Genomic DNA, 16,130 nt, shown 5'->3' with positions numbered 1-16,130 from the left:
TCTGTGGATTGAGACAGAAGGAGGGTAAAATAATCTCTTGTGACCTATGGAAGCGTGAAGCCACCTTGGGAAAGCACAAAGGGTCCTGTCTGAGAATAATCCTGTCTTCAAACAGACGGAAAAAAGGCTCCTTCATAGAAAGGGCATGCAAATCGCCCACCCTTCTGGCTGTGGTAACAGCCAGAAGGAAGGCGGTTTTAAAAGAAATCAATCTAACTGAAGATTGAGCCAACGGCTCAAAAGGTGCCCTGGTCAGGGCTTCCAAGACTAAAGATAAATCCCATGGTGGAAATTCCTTCATTTGCACCGGGGAAAGTCTCTCTCTAGCCGACAAGAATCTCTTAATTAATGGATCTAGAGCTAATTTAATATCCAGAAAACTAGACAAAGCCGCCACCTGAACCTTCAGAGTCTTGGCAGTTAAACCTCGGTCTACTCCCTCCTGTAGGAAGTCTAAGATAACTGGAATATCTTTCTGGGGGACTCCTCTCGCTTCACATCAACGGGAGAAAGCCCCCCCAGACCCTAGCATAAATGCACCTCGTTACAGGTTTTCTACTCAGCAACAGGGTGTCAATCACTCTCTCTGAACAGCCCTTGTTGCGCAGGCTCTCCCTTTCAACAGCCAGCCTGTCAACCTGAAGAAACCGGGGTTCGGATGGTAAAGAGGGCCTTGAAGCAGAAGATCCTGACGTTCTGGAAGCTGAATCGGAGGCAAAACCGCCCAGTTCCACAACGTGGGAAACCAGGACCTCTTGGGCCACGAGGGGGCAATCAAGATCAAATTGCCCCTGGCCTGACATAGTCTTTGAAGAATTCTCGGAATCAGGGCTAAGGGAGGAAAAGCATAAGCTAGATTGAAATCCCATTCCTGACCTAATGCGTCCACCCCCTCGGACCCCCGTTCCCTGCAGAGGGAAAAGTATCTTTTGACTTTCCTGTTTTCCCTGCGGGCAAAGAGATCTATCTCCGGTGTGCCTAGCTGTTGATAGACCAGGGAAAAAACCTCGGGATTCAGCTCCCATTCTCCCTGTTGTACTGTCTGACGACTGAGGAAATCTGCTTTTATGTTGAAAACTCCTCTTATGTGCACCGCAGAGATGGACGGTATCCTTTGTTCCTCCCATTCCAGAATCTCCTGTGTCAATCTCATTAGGGAAAGGGACCGTGTACCCCCCTGACGGTTCAGGAAAGCCACTGTCGTGGAATTGTCGGAGAGGATCTGAACCTCTCTCCCCCTAATCGCGAAGGCTATTAGAGTCTCCCTGACAGCTAACAATTCCCTGAAATTGGAAGACGCAGTTCTCTGTCATGTGTCCCACACACCCTGAGCTTGGAGTTCTTCTAGATGGGCCCCCCATCCCCACGAGCTCGCATCGGTCGTTATTCTGACCGTCTGGAGCTGGGACCAAAGATGACCTGCGCCCAACCTTTGAGGGTTGAGCCACCAAAGTAAGGAATTTCTTATCCCTTGAGGGATGGCAACCAGAATATCCAGGGATTCCTTCTTTCCATCCCATGATGATAGCAGGAAGTTTTGCAGGGGTCTTGAGTGGAGCTGGGCCCAAGGTACTGCCGGAATACATGAAGTCATGAGATCTAGAATCCTCATGATCACTCTTCTGGACACTACCTCTTGACACTGGATTGAAGACACTGAAGCAATCAGTGCTTCTATTTTCTCCTGCGGGAGTATCAGCTTCTGCCCTACTGAGTCCACCCACAGGCCCAGGTAGAGCTTGTTCGGAGAAGGAATCAGGGAGGATTTCTCGTGACTTATCAACCATCCCAGGGACTCCAGGGTGGATATTACCCTGTCCAGATCCAGGAGAAGGAATTCCCTGGAAAGGTTGTAGACCAACAGGTCATCTAAATACGGTATCAGAGAGATCCCTTGAAGGTGCAGGTAGGAGATGACCTCTGCAAGGATCTTTGTAAATACCCTTGGGCTAGCCCCCAGCCCAAAGGGTAGGGCCTGGAACTGCCAGTGCTGGGTACCCTGATCTGTGCAAATAGCAAAGCGAAGAAATACCTGGTGTTGCGGTAGAATGGAAATATGCAGATATGCATCCTTCAGGTCTATGGTAGCCATGAAAACTTCCTTTAACAAAAGTTTTCTGACCGTGTAGACCGATTCCATGCAAAATCTTTTGTATCGCAGGAAGGTGTTTAATTTCTTTAGATTCAGGATTAACCTGAATTTCCAGGACGGTTTGGGAACTACAAAGACGTGGGAGTAAAAACCCCTTCCTTGCTGATCCGCCGGAACTGAGAGAATGACTCTCTGACTTGCCAACTGCTCAATATTTTCCATGAGTCCTATGGCCTTTGGTTTTTCTCTGGGTAGAAAGGTCAGTAGAAATGTCTGCGGAGGCTTCGAGGCAAACTCTAGCCTGTAGCCTTCTCTTATCCACTGAAGGACCAGAGGGCTCCAGGCTACCCGCTCCCACTGTGGGATAAATTGTGCCAGCCTCCCTCCCACCTTGGTGCTGGCATCACTTAGGATCCTTGTCTGCGACCTTAGGGCCGGAGAAAAGGAGAGCTCCTTTCTGTTCGGCTTTTCCAACACCCCATTTCTTTCCTTCCTTACGGTCCTTAAACCGGTTGTTGACCTGGGGGCCTCGAAAAAATCTCTTGGCCTTTTTAGGTTTTACCGGAAATTTCTTTCCTTTCTCCATAGATCTGGAGAGGGTTTGGTCCAACCCTGTACCAAACAGGGGAGACCCCTCAAAAGGAAGGCCGCATAACCTAGTTTTAGAGTTATGGTCCCCATCTCAGGTCTTAACCCATATGGCTCTTCTGGCTGAATTAAGAAGAGCTGCTGTCTTAGCCGAAGTCCGCACGGACTCCACTGCAGCATCCGCAAGAAAGGCTACCGCCTTACCAATTACCTCCAGGGAATCCAAAAGATCTTTGGACTTGGAAGTACTTGTCACATGATCTGTCAGTTTATTAAGCCACATGTTAGTATTTCTAGCTATACAAGCTGAAGCTAAAGCCGGACTTAATGTAGCCGCATTGGCCTCCCAGGCCCTGTGTAAAAGGGTTTCTGACCTACGGTCCATCTGGTCCCGAATGTTACCTGCGTCTTCAAAAGACAGGTCAGATTGTTTAGACACCTGGGCCAGAGATGCATCCAGTTTGGGAAGTTTAAAAAACTTCTCCTGCTCCTCTTCCTTAAACAGACACCTGCGTTTCCAGGTTTTAAACTTCTGAAGTTTATTTTCTGGCTCCTTCCATTCTCTTAAAACAACTGGTGGATAGGTAACACCCTGGACTGAGCTTTAGACAACCCCTGATACAACCTATCCTGTACAGAAGTCTGTGCCTCTGGCTCCTGGATCTCCTCAGAAGCATAAATAGCCCCTAGGAGGCCCTCCATATCATCTGTAGAGAAGATATGTCGGCCTGGTCTGGAGTGTCCCTCTTCCTCCTGGCTATCCTCTGCGTCTTCCCCTTGTTCAAGGAGACTACAGCAGGGGTCTTCCACTTCCTCCGCCTCCTCCTCCGAATCCTGAGAAGATGGCGGTTTCTGCGGAGCAGTGCTTACCTGTCTAACATTGGAAAAAGCACTTTCCTGGGAGGATGAGCCCTCTCTGCTATCCTGCCTAGCATTGAGGCTAGCCTGAAAGGCTTTAAGTGTGGACAGCATTTCAGATTGTACTGAGAGAAAATCCCTCATAACTTCTGAAGTCTCCTTCCCCGACAGTTTGTAAATGCACTTATAACAGAACGGCTTGGTGTGCTCTGCAGCTAATTTGTCATTGCAGTACCCACACCTTTTGGTTCGGGAAGGGTTTTTGGGTCTCGGTCTACTGGCAACACTCTGGGTTTCTGTGTCTGCAAAAAACAAGAAGCCCGTTTAGCTAGTAAAAATTTAACAGAGATCTCTTATGAGGGTAAGGCTAGGGGGCCACCCCCTCCCTTATCTCCTCCAGCCTGGTAGACTCACCCCCAGTGGCCTCCAAAACAGCTGTAGCCTCCTCCTGCTCCATTGCAGCAAGCGAGTAGTGGACGCCTGCTCCTTGCCCAGTGATGCTGCCTGGAACTACCCCCCTTTTAAAAGCTGGTACCTGTAGTCCGTGTGCCGGTTGCTGTCTCCTCATGGCGTTCCGAACGCCGCCGCCATCTTGCCGAGGTCTGCGGGCCAGCGTGCTCTAGCGTCCGGGCCGCCGTGATATAATTTCCTCCCCAGAAAGATGGCCGAACTACACACAGCCGCCGGCGCTGAGGTGGCCAGGAGACCCAGCACATCCCTGCATCTGCAGGGGAAAGACAGATCTGTGGCAAAATCATCTCCTAAGACCGTCAGGTAAGGAGAGGGGGGAGCAGGAACATGGTCCCTGGAGTTCTGGAGACTCACAGTGCCCAGGGTCCTCCAGTTCTCATGGGGAGCTCTTCATTGCCCCCCTGAGAAATAGGGGAAACGAACCCCCCGGGAAGGGCAAGCCCTACCAGACCCAAAGGCTTTCCAAAAACCTGCAGTCTGGTGCCCAGGGGGAGACTTCCAGCCCACGGCCTTAGGTCTATTAGAAAAAAAACAAACTGTCGCTATGGGGAAACACAATCAAAAACTGAGGAGTGCAGGGAGGGGCGGGGTTTTTAACCTCTTTCTTGATTGTGTTTCCTGTCAGGAGGACCAGTTATCTCTCAGGGTGCCGTCCTGGAAGACGACTTGAGAAAAAGGCAATTTATTCTTAAATATCTCTATGCAGTGGTAAATATAAATAACCAACTATATGGTTAGGGAGCAAAATCTCTAATCCACTTTGAGAATAACAAACAGAAGATATATACTAGATATATATATATATATATATATATAATACACACACACACACACACACACATATATATATTATATATATATATATATATATATATATATATATATATACATATATACACACACATTATTAGGAGGTTGAATCTGGTAAATATCATCAGACTCAGATAACATTTTTTATTTAAAGAAAAAAAAAAAAAATAAAGACTTTTGCTGATTTTCAGACAGAACTGCAATATATTATATGCTGACCATACAAAAACCATGTCTTCCTTCAAAAAAAAACAAAAAAAACTCATTTTAAGAACGTTCATTTGATTACCTAATCGTTAGTGGGGTCAAATCGATGTTCTTTTCGACCAGTGAATGGAAAATTCGAAGGAGCAGAATAGAAAACTTCTTGGTCAAAGGAATTTTCAGACAGTGTATGTAGTTTTTGCTCAGAAATTACATTCATTTTAAAACTGAATGTTAAAAGTAAGAGACATTTTCAAACAACATTCTTTCATTCAGCAAATGTACAAAGATTTCTCGTATGAATATTCTCGTCTGAAAATCAATACGTGTATGGCCAGCATAAAGCTTGGTTCACACCTATGCAGTTTGCTTTTGATCTACACTGGATTTTGCTTGCGTGATTTTGCTGTGATTTTAGTTTTAGTTTTGCTTTTTTTTTTTGGTCAATTTGTTGTTGGGTAGATTAAAAAACGCAAATTTCTGCAAAAAATGTACTACATACTTTTCTTTTCTGCAGCTTCTCCATTTAAGTCTATTGAACCAAAAAAAGCACAGTTTTACATTGAAAAAGTAATTGACCCTTTCCAAATATGCAGCTGCTGAAAAAAAAAAAAACATAGATGTGAACGTGTCCCATAGGAAATGAACTGTAGTGCATTTCTACAAAAAGTCCCAAAAAACGCATATGTGTGAACCAAGCCCAAGACACTTAGTAGCAGCAGCATGCTTTTTTTTTATCACCTGTCATAATGGGGTTAAAAAACTAAAATTAGCCCTTTACTGTATACAAAGAGCAGATAATCGCTACTATAAGGGGTTCATTTATACAGTGATTATATATATATATATATATATATATATATATATATATATATATATATATATATATATATATATACACACACACACACACACAGTTGTATGCAAAAGTTTAGGAACCCCTGACAATTTCCATGATTGTCATTTATAAATATTGGGTGTTTGGATCAGCAATTTCATTTTGATCTATCAAATAACTGAAGGACACAGTAATATTTCAGTAGTGAAATGAGGTTTATTGGATTAACAGAAAAAGTGCAATATTCATCAAAACGAAATTAGACAGGTACATAAATTTGGGCACCCTTGTTATTCTGTTAATTTGAATACCTGCAACTACCTAGCACTGATTAATTGGAACACATAATTGGTTTGGTGAGCTCATTAAGCCTTGAACTTCATAGACAGGTGCATTCAATCATGAGAAAAGGTATTTAAGGTGGCCAATTGCAAGTTGTTTGTTCTTTGACTCTCCTCTGAAGAGCGGCAACATGGGGGCTTCAAAACAACTCTCAAATGACCTGAAAATAAAGATTGTTCTACATTATGGTTTAGGGGAAGGCTACAAAAAGTTATCACAGAGATATAAGCTGTCAGTGTCCACTGTGAGGAACATAGTGAGGAAATGGAAGACCACAGGCACAGTTCTTGTTAAGGCCAGAAGTGGCAGGCCACATAAAATATTGAAGAGGCAAAGGCGAAGGATGGTGAGAACGGTCAAAAACAGCCCACGGACCACCTCCAAAGACCTACAGCATCAACTTGCTGCAGATGGTGTCACTGTGCATCCTTCAACAATTCAGTGCACTTTGCACAGGGAGAAGCTGTATGGGAGAGTGATGAGGAAGAAGCCTTTTCTGCACACACGCCACAAATGGAGTCGCTTGAGGTATGCAAACGCACATTTGGAGAAGCCAACTTCATTTTGGAATAAGGTGCTGTGGACTGATGAAACAAAGATTGAGTTATTTGGTCATAACAAGGGGCGTTATGCATGGCAGCAAAAGAACACAGCATTCCAAGAAAAACGCTTACTACCCACAGTAAAATTTGTTGGAGGTTCCATCATGCTGTGGAGCTGTGTGACCAGTGCCGATACTGAGAATCTGGTTAAAGTTGAGGGTCGCATGGATTCCACTCAATATCAGCAGATTCTTGAGAATAATGTTGAGGAATCAGACACAAAGTTGAAGTTACGCCAGGGCTGGATATTTCAACAAGACAAGGACCCAAAACACTGCTCAAAATCTACTCTGGCATTTATGCAGAGAAACAAGTACAATGTTCTGGAATGGCCATCCCAGTCCCCAGACCTGAATATCATTGAACATCTGTGGGGTGATTTGAAGTGGGCTGTCCACACTCAGCAACCATCAAACCTAACTGAACTGGAGATGTTTTGTAAGGAGGAATGGTCCAAAATACAGTGGGGCAAAAAAGTATTTAGTCAGCCACCAATTGTGCAAGTTCTCCCACTTAAAAAGATGAGAGAGGCCTGTAATTGTCATCATAGATATACCTCAACTATGAGAGACAAAATGTGGAAACAAATCCAGACAATCACATTGTCTGATTTTTGAAAGAATTTATTTGCAAATTATGGTGGAAAATAAGTATTTGGTCACCTACAAACAAGCAAGATTTCTGGCTCTCTCAGAACTGTATCTTCTTCTTTAAGAGGCTCCTCTGTCCTCCACTCATTACCTGTATTAATGGCACCTGTTTGAACTTGTTATCAGTATAAAAAGACACCTGTCCACAACCTTAAACAGTCACACTCCAAACTCCACTATGGTGAAGACCAAAGAGCTGTCGAAGGACACCAGAAACAAAATTGTAGACCTGCACCAGGCTGGGAAGACTGAATCTGCAACAGGCAAGCAGCTTGGTGTGAAGAGATCAACTGTGGGAGCAATAATTAGAAAATGGAAGACATACAAGACCACTGGTAATCTCCCTCGATCTGGGGCTCCACGCAAGATCTCACCCCGTGGGGTCAAAATGATCACAAGAAAGGTGAGCAAAAATCCCAGAACCACGCGGGGGAACCTAGTGAATGACCTGCAGAGAGCTGGGACCAACGTAACAAAGGCTACCATCAGTAACACACTACGCCGCCACTGATCATCTATGGTAAGATGAAACCAAAGTAGAACTATTTGGTAGAAACACAAATTGTCGTGTTTGGAGGAGAGAGAATGCTGAGTTGCAACCAAAGAACACCATACCTACTGTGAAGCATGGGGGTGGCAACATCATGCTTTGGGGCTGTTTCTCTGCAATGGGGACAGGACGACTGATCCGTGTACATGAAAGAATGAGGCCAAGTATTGTGAGATTTTGAGTGCAAACCTCCTCCCATCAGCAAGGGCATTGAAGATGAAACGTGGCTGGGTCTTTCAGCATGACAATGATCCCAAACACACCGCCTGGACGGTGAAGGAGTGGCTTCGTAAGAAGCATTTCAAGGTCCTGGAGTGGCCTAGCCAGTCTCCAGATCTCAACCCCATAGAAAACCTTTGGAGGGAGTTGAAAGTCCGTGCTGCCCAGCAACAGCCCCAAAACATCACTGCTCTAGAGGAGATCTGCATGGAGGAATGGGCCAACATACCAGCAACAGTGTGTGACAAACTTGTGAAGACTTACAGAAAACGTTTGACCTCTGTCATTGCCAAAAAGGATATATAACAAAGTATTGAGATAAACTTTTGATATTGACCAAATACTTATTTTCCACCATAATTTGCAAATAAATTCTTTCAAAAATCAGACAGAAAATGTGATTGTCTGGATTTGTTTCCACATTTTGTCTCTCATAGTTGAGGTATATCTATGATGACAATTACAGGCCTCTCTCATCTTTTTAAGTGGGAGAATTTGCACAATTGGTGGCTGACTAAATACTTTTTTGCCCCACTGTACATTCATTCAGAATCCAGACACTCATTACAGGCTATAGGAAGCATCTAGAGGCTGTTATTTCTGCTAAAGGAGGCTCTACTAAATATTGATGTGATTTTTCTGTTAGGGTGCCCAAATTTATGCACCTGTCTAATTTCGTTTTGATGCATATTGCACATTTTCTGTTAATCCAATAAACCTCATTTCACTACTGAAATATTACTGTGTCCTTCAGTTATTTGATAGATCAAAATGAAATTGCTGATCCAAACACCCAAATATTTATAAATGACAATCAATTAAAAAAAATACACCCAGAAGTAGTATGTATGTATAACTAGGAGGCAGACATTAAGCTATATATAGGGGGGAAGGGAGATATAAATCTTTTATATTAATCTCCTCCCGACCAGCCGCCGCACTTGTATTGTGGCAGGTTGGCTCCCCTGGGCGAAAAGACGTTACCTTACGTTGGTTTGCCTTTTGGCCACTAGGGGGCGCGCACGACGCCGGAGCCGATATGCATGCCCCGCAGTCGCGATGACCACCGGGCACCCGCAAACGCTCCACACAGAGACAGAACGGAGATCTGTCAATGTAAACAGACAGATCTCTGTGCTGTCAGGGGTGAAGAGAGCGATCAGTTGTTCATACTAAGTATGAACAACGATCGCTCTCCTCACTCAGGCAGTCGTCCCCCCCCAGTTAGAATCACTCTAAGACAGACAATTAACCCCTTGATCGCCCCCTACTGTTAGCCCCTTCCATGCCAGTGTCACTTACACAGTAATCAATTCAATTTTTTTAGCCCTAAAATATTTAAAAAAGCAGCAAGAAATATTTGCAACACATATATACAAATCTGATAGATAGGTTTTTTTTATTGAGAACTGGGAAGACCATTTTTAAATGCTGTCCCTTTCAACTTTATACAAATATTAACAGAATAAGTGATATTCTAGATTGGCCACTTCCACTGATCTGCAGGAGGTTCTTCAACCAAAGGCTCCCAAGGTTTCCACTCAGACATTTTTCTTGCCAGATACAATTCATTTTCAGCCTTTAAAAAAAAAAAAAAAAGTAAAAGAAATATATATTTTACATACACACACACACACACACACACACACACACACACACACACACACTACAAAAGAATGTTAGAAAAACACAACTTCATACCACTAAAAGTCTATCTTTTTGGCTCTGACATATGTTGCAGAATTTCCATGAACCAAAACCCATGAAGCGCACCTGCTACATACAGCCAGGCTGCAGAGTTCAACACTTATGCCGCGTACACACAACCGTTTTTTTCGACAGGATTCCGCTGAAACGGACTTGCCTACACACGATCACACCAAAGTCCGATCGTTTAGAACGCGATGACGTACGACGGGACTAGAAAAAGGAAGTTCAATAGCCAATATCTGCCCTTGCGTCGTTTTTGGTCTGTCGGAATAGCATACAGACGAATGTTTTTTCCGATAGGAATTGATTATGTCGGAAAGATTTAAAAACATGTTCTATTTCTAGGTCCATCAGAATTTTCGAAAGAAAAAGTCCGATGAAGCCCACACACGATCGGAATGTCCGATGGAATGATTCCGTCTGACCTTTTCTGCCGGAAAGTCCGGTCGTGTGTACGCGGCATTAGCTTTACACATTGAACACTCATGGACAGCATGAAAAAACTGTGAAAATTAGTATATATATATATATATATATATATATATATATATATATATATATATATATATGTGCTTATGTAAGCAGGTTTGTGTTTGGCAGGACAATTGTATATAAAAAAAAAAAAAAAAAACAAAAAAAAACAAAAAACACAGTTTTGAAAAACCACCAGTGTACCCCGCAACTTTTCAATAGCATCTATACCTCAAACATAACTGATACACTTGCCTCATTGCACCAGATTTACTGCTAAGTACTTGTTTTTCTGGGGTTTTCTTTCACTATTCAAAAACATACTGGCAGTTTAATTGGCCCGTCAGTATATGTATAAAAGTAGTGTACATACTAAACTGTAGGCTACATGGATTTAATGATATGAGTGCTTAGTTTGCATTTTAGATTGTCAGGGTATGCAAAAATATGGTTATTTATTTAACTTTACTGTCCAAAAGACTAAGATTCTTCTGAACATGCTTCTTTGTCATAACATAGGGCTACCCAGCATGCAACAGCAACTAACTATTAATGGTTTTACCTGTTGAATTACTTCTTCAATTTGGCCACAATTAATCTTCTGCTCCAGTCTATCAACATCGGCTTCCTAGAAATACAAAATAAAAAGGAGATAGTTAATAGTGTTAACACATAAAGCATAAGAAAGAGACCGGGACTTAGCCTAGGTTCACACTGAAGGCGGGTTTGAAATCATGCGAGTTCAGAATTTCAAACCCGCATTTGAGTCCGTCTTCGGGAGCGATTTCAGAGACATCTAAGTAGGTCCATGAACAGATGTCTATTGAAATTGCCCCCGAAGTCGCGAAAAGTAATGCAGGAACTATTTTTGGGAATCAGTGTGGCGCCGCAAAGTCAGTATCGCACTGATTCAGATTCAGTTAAAATCGCATGTTAAAACAGCCCGATGTGAACATAAGCTTAACCGCTTGTGGACCAGCAGCCATCATTGTATGGCAGCAGGATGGCTCTCCTGCACAAATAGCCATAGCTGTACGTGCAGGCGCCATAGCGGACGGGTGCGCGCTCGTGCCTGCTGCACACGGGTCAGGCAGACTCTATGTCCTCCAGCGACCCGCGATCGCAGTATACAGAGGCAGAATGGGAATGTGCCTTTTGTAAATAAAGCGGATCCCCTTTTTGACAGGAGACATGACAGAGATCTACTGTTCCCAAAGATCGGAAACAGTGATCTCTGTCATGTCCCTGGCAGCCACCCCCCCGCTGAGGGAACATATTTAACCCCTTGATCGCCCCCTACTGTTAACCCCCTTCCCTGCCAGTGTCATTTTTACAGTGATCAGTGCATTTTTATAGCACTGATCAATGTAATAATATCACTGGTCCCCAAAAAGTGTCATTTGGGGTCAGATTTGTCTGCCGCAATGTTGCACTCCTGCTAAAAATCGCTGATCGCCGCCATTACCGGTAAAAACAATAAAGAAAGAAATAAATAAAAGTCCCTAAATCTATCCCATAGTTTGTAGATGCGATAAGTTTTGCGCAAACCAATCAATATGCACCTATTGCGATTTTTTTTTGTATCAAAAATACGTCAAAGAATATATATTGGCCTAAACTGATGAATAAATGTGTTTTTTTTATAGTTTTTTTTCTTGTATATGTATTATTGCAAAAAGTTAAAGAAATTGTTTTTTTTTTCCAAAATTGTTGCTCTTTGCTTGTTTATAGCGCAAAAAATAAAAACCGCAGAGGTGATCAAATACCACCAAAAGAAAACTCTATTTGAGCAAAAAAAGGATGTAAATTTTTTTTGGGTACAGCATCGCAGGACCGTGCAATTGTAAGTTAAAGTGACGCAGTGCGTATCACAAAAAATGGCCTAGTCACTAAGGGGGCAAATCCTTACGGGGCTCAAGTGGTTAAACTTTAAACACACATTTTGAAGAATGCATAATATATTAATATTTCATTTTAAGTGCCATTCTAGTTATACACATTATAGGGAACATATAGATATATTACTATAACACCATCATGTTGACCATGGCAGCTGGACAGAACAGTAAATTCTGATTTTTATAACTACCAAAAAAAAAAGATTTTATGAGTGCACAGAGATACACAGGTGGTCTTACACTTTTGGGTTAAACTGCCGACTACAGGATTAAACACTGACAAAAAAAAAAACTAACAAAGGAAAAACTGAAGATCACACAGGATAATCCCTCCTACTACCAGCATGCCTCAATCATGTAGCAAAACCGTACCAAGAGCATGATTATAAAACACAAAGGGGTAGGAACACGCAATGGACTCCAAATATATATATAATTTTAAGGAAAGTAGAAAAATCCTATTTTATTTCCTTTCCATTGAGGAACACAACTTAGGGGCGGGGCAACAGCAAAAAAACAAAAACAAAAAAAAAAAAAACTAACAAGCTCAAGAAAAAGAAACAGAGCAGGAGGAATCTGACCCACCTGAATAACCTTACATTTGAAGCTAGCATCAGATGAGGCTGTAACATTCATCAGGTAGAACACAGAGAACATGTGAACATTAGGTGACAGCCTTGCAAACCTAGGAAAAAGTTGCTTGATGCTGAAAAGCCTAAGAAGCACTTACAGATCTAGTGGAGTGCACCTTAACAGGGATTATTGAAACTTTGCACATGCATGGTGGCCTGTCTGAACCACCTAGAGACGGTGGAATAAGAGACCTGTATACCCTTACAAGTACCATCGGGTATGAAAGAAGCTGTGCCTGAGATATATAGGCTTGTGCAGCCTAAACCAGTCACACAATTAAAGAAAATTTCCTTCTGGGGCAACTGAAGCCAGACAGGGGGATGGAAGAACTAATACCTGAACAAGCTTGGGGAAGAAGGAAGTCCTGGTTCTCAGCACTACAATGCAAATTACAAAAGGTTCTTTGCAGGATTGGGCTGCCAGTTCAGACACTCGCCTTGCAAAAATGAGGACCACATAGAAAAGAAAAATGTGGGTGAGGGTACAGAGGAACGTCACTAATGGATTCAAACAAGGGTTTTTGACGTGCAGACAGAACCGAATTAGATCCCACAGTGTCAAAGAGATTGAACGAAGGGAGCTACATGGGAAACTCCCTGTACAAAACATTTACAAAGAATGAGAGGCCAAAGGTCTTTGAAATAAGACAGAAAAGGCAGAGACCTGAACTTTGATAGTGAAGTATACATTTTAGGTCTAATGATAGACCTTGTGTGAATTAGATTTCCTAGCTTTCACCATTGTAGAAATCACCAATTTAGTGATTTCCATCTCTCAGAACCTGGGCTTCAATCACCATGCTCTTAAAGCCAGTGACCGAGAGGCAGTATGGTAAATCTGCCATTGTGTCAGAAGATCATGACGATTTGGCAGAACCCATGGGGCATCCAACTGAAGTCATACCAGGTTGGCGCACAACATCTACCTGGAGCAGTGAGGAGCACTAAAAATGCCCTCCCACCTAATCCTGCAAAACAGATACGTTTCACACACATCTGGCGATCCCCAACAGCAACACAGGTCCTGGAATACCTCTCCAGGTGTAGGGACCACTACTACAAGTAAAGGTATTGCCTGCCTAGGAAGTCTGCCTGCCTATTGTTCACGCTTGAGATGTACACAGCAAACAAAGCTGGAACATGAAGTTCTGCCCAAAATAGGATGTGATATAATACGATAACAGCGCCACAAGTAGATGTGTGTATATATACAATAATCTAAATGGACTGCAGCAATCTTATTATTGAAGGTATCAATAAGCAATTTGGTAGGTAATAGAGAGAATAGAGAGATCACCATACAAACTATTCAATACTGTGTTATAAATACCGTGAATCCAAACAATGCAAAATATATATAACTACTCATAATTAATTACCTTACTGTGCAAATAAAGTGCAAAAAATATAATAGTGCAAGCAAATTATGTGCAAAAATACAAATATCTGGTGTAAAAATGCTCAAGTGTTTCCAAAAAAGTCCATCGCCATCAAAAACTCTCTCTCAAAATAAAAAAACTTAATTATTCAAAAACTTTAAGCAAATGTTCATACAGTGTTCCAAAGTGTAAAAAAATGTGTTGAAAGAAAGAGCTCCTTATTAAAAGCTGTTGTATTGTCTCGGCGCTTGGTGATTTTTTACCTCCAGGTAAGCCTACAATAAGGCTTACCTGGAGGTAAAAAGAATATCTCCTAAGCATGCTAGGAGATATTGACCCTGCATGCAGCCGCTGTCAGCAGCGCATGCGCTCTGCAGGTCTGGCGTATCCTGCCAAAACTTGCCGGAATGAAGGGCATGCACAGGAGCGACATCATCGCGGCTCAGGCCACTCACAGCCCTAATGCCAGCAATCCCAAAAGAAACGCAGATTGATCATGTCAGCTCCCTCAGCGGTGACCGGATGCGTTGCGGGAGCTTCGTTCTAAGATAAGCATTTCATAATGTGCTAGTATTTGATGCATACTAGCACATAATGCTATTGTCTTGCAGGTTTGTTTGTTTTTTGTCAGCGGTTTACTACCGCTTTAAGATGGATTTTCCAAAAAATCTCCACAGAAATCGCCAAGTGCTTCAACCACAGCGTGAGTCCTACACAAATCTCACTAGATCAAACTCACCAAATGAAATTAGCTGGTAAGATTATAAACCAGCGAAAAAGCTTGATCTCTCCTAGGGCTCCTTCAGTATATTCATGGTTTAAAAGACTCATCACACCATTCCATGTAGAGCAAGTAAGAAGAAAGAAATGGGGAGGCTTCCCAGAGTGTAAAAAAGTTTCAGAAGGCATTATTAAAACAAACAGTCTTGCGCTGACATGTTCAAAGTGCCTACGGCATGAGGCAGTACACGTTCAGCTCAAAAAGTCGTTCCACCCCGGTCGCATCACATACTGCGGGCTCCGACCACTACACACAATGTTGTCAGCATTCCTGCACCACTCTAGGCACGTTTCGTCCAATGATGTCCTCACGGAGCAGATGTGATCTCTCTTTCTGTGGTGCGATTTCTGGTTCCTCACTGATGCTATGTATGCCCCACTGTGGCTTTGCCTGACTAAATCCGGAATTGATGACTCTCCAGCAGGCTGGTCCAACACTTCAGAGACAGCCTAATTGCCCCAAGATTCAGGCAGTTGATCAGGAAAAGAAACTCCTCAGAAGCACCCAGCACCCACAAGGTGCCCAGGACTCCTCCCCAGCTTGGCAGGCTGGCCTTCAACATGAGACTCCAACATCTTCTAAACGACTGGCAGAAGGGATTTCTGATTCTAGATCCCTATTCCTGTGCCAGCAAGCCAGGGACAAGCTAGTCCTTGGCGCCAAACGAAACTGTCTGTTCGGTAAGTGCCCCCGGATGACAGATTTTTGCATTATAAAAATGCCTGGAGTAAACCTGGGCAAACAAAATTGCCTTAAAAAGGAGTCTACCATCAGACCCCAGACTTCCATACAAAGGTGGAGAGTTGGACAACTCCTGGACTGGAGAGCCCTATTCTGAGATCAGAAAGTCTGAAGTTTCTCCTGTGGAGGAAACACTATGTCTTGTACTATGTTCAGGATATGTTTAGACCCATCATAGAGATCTCCATTGCACACCGAACAGGTGTAGACCCAAGTACAAGGTGCTGCAGCAACTGGTGAATGACACCAAACATTCAGATGAAAAATGTGTTGCCAAAACACTTCAATCTGAAA

At 43.0% G+C, this 16,130-nt stretch overlaps 1 protein-coding gene across 3 annotated transcripts in view; it reads right to left on the bottom strand.

Annotated features, from left to right (window-relative positions):
- Positions 1–9,606: 9,606 nt before the first annotated feature.
- NDUFA5 (NADH:ubiquinone oxidoreductase subunit A5) overlaps positions 9,607–16,130 on the bottom strand; it is a 43,938-nt gene continuing 37,414 nt past the window's right edge. For all 3 annotated transcript variants that reach the window (XM_073619780.1, XM_073619781.1, XM_073619782.1), the window contains 2 exons: positions 10,968–11,033; positions 9,607–9,803 (listed from right to left, as the gene is read on the bottom strand). In XM_073619780.1, coding sequence (XP_073475881.1) covers positions 9,702–9,803; positions 10,968–11,033 — 168 coding nt within the window. In that variant the 3' untranslated portion in view covers positions 9,607–9,701. The remainder of the gene's footprint in view (positions 9,804–10,967; positions 11,034–16,130) is intronic.

Source organism: Aquarana catesbeiana, linkage group LG03, assembly GCF_042186555.1.
Source record: "Aquarana catesbeiana isolate 2022-GZ linkage group LG03, ASM4218655v1, whole genome shotgun sequence".
In the NCBI taxonomy this organism is placed as follows: domain Eukaryota; kingdom Metazoa; phylum Chordata; class Amphibia; order Anura; family Ranidae; genus Aquarana; species Aquarana catesbeiana.
The sequence above is the reverse complement of the archived record's forward strand: the minus strand, read 5'-3'. Positions and strand labels throughout refer to the sequence as shown.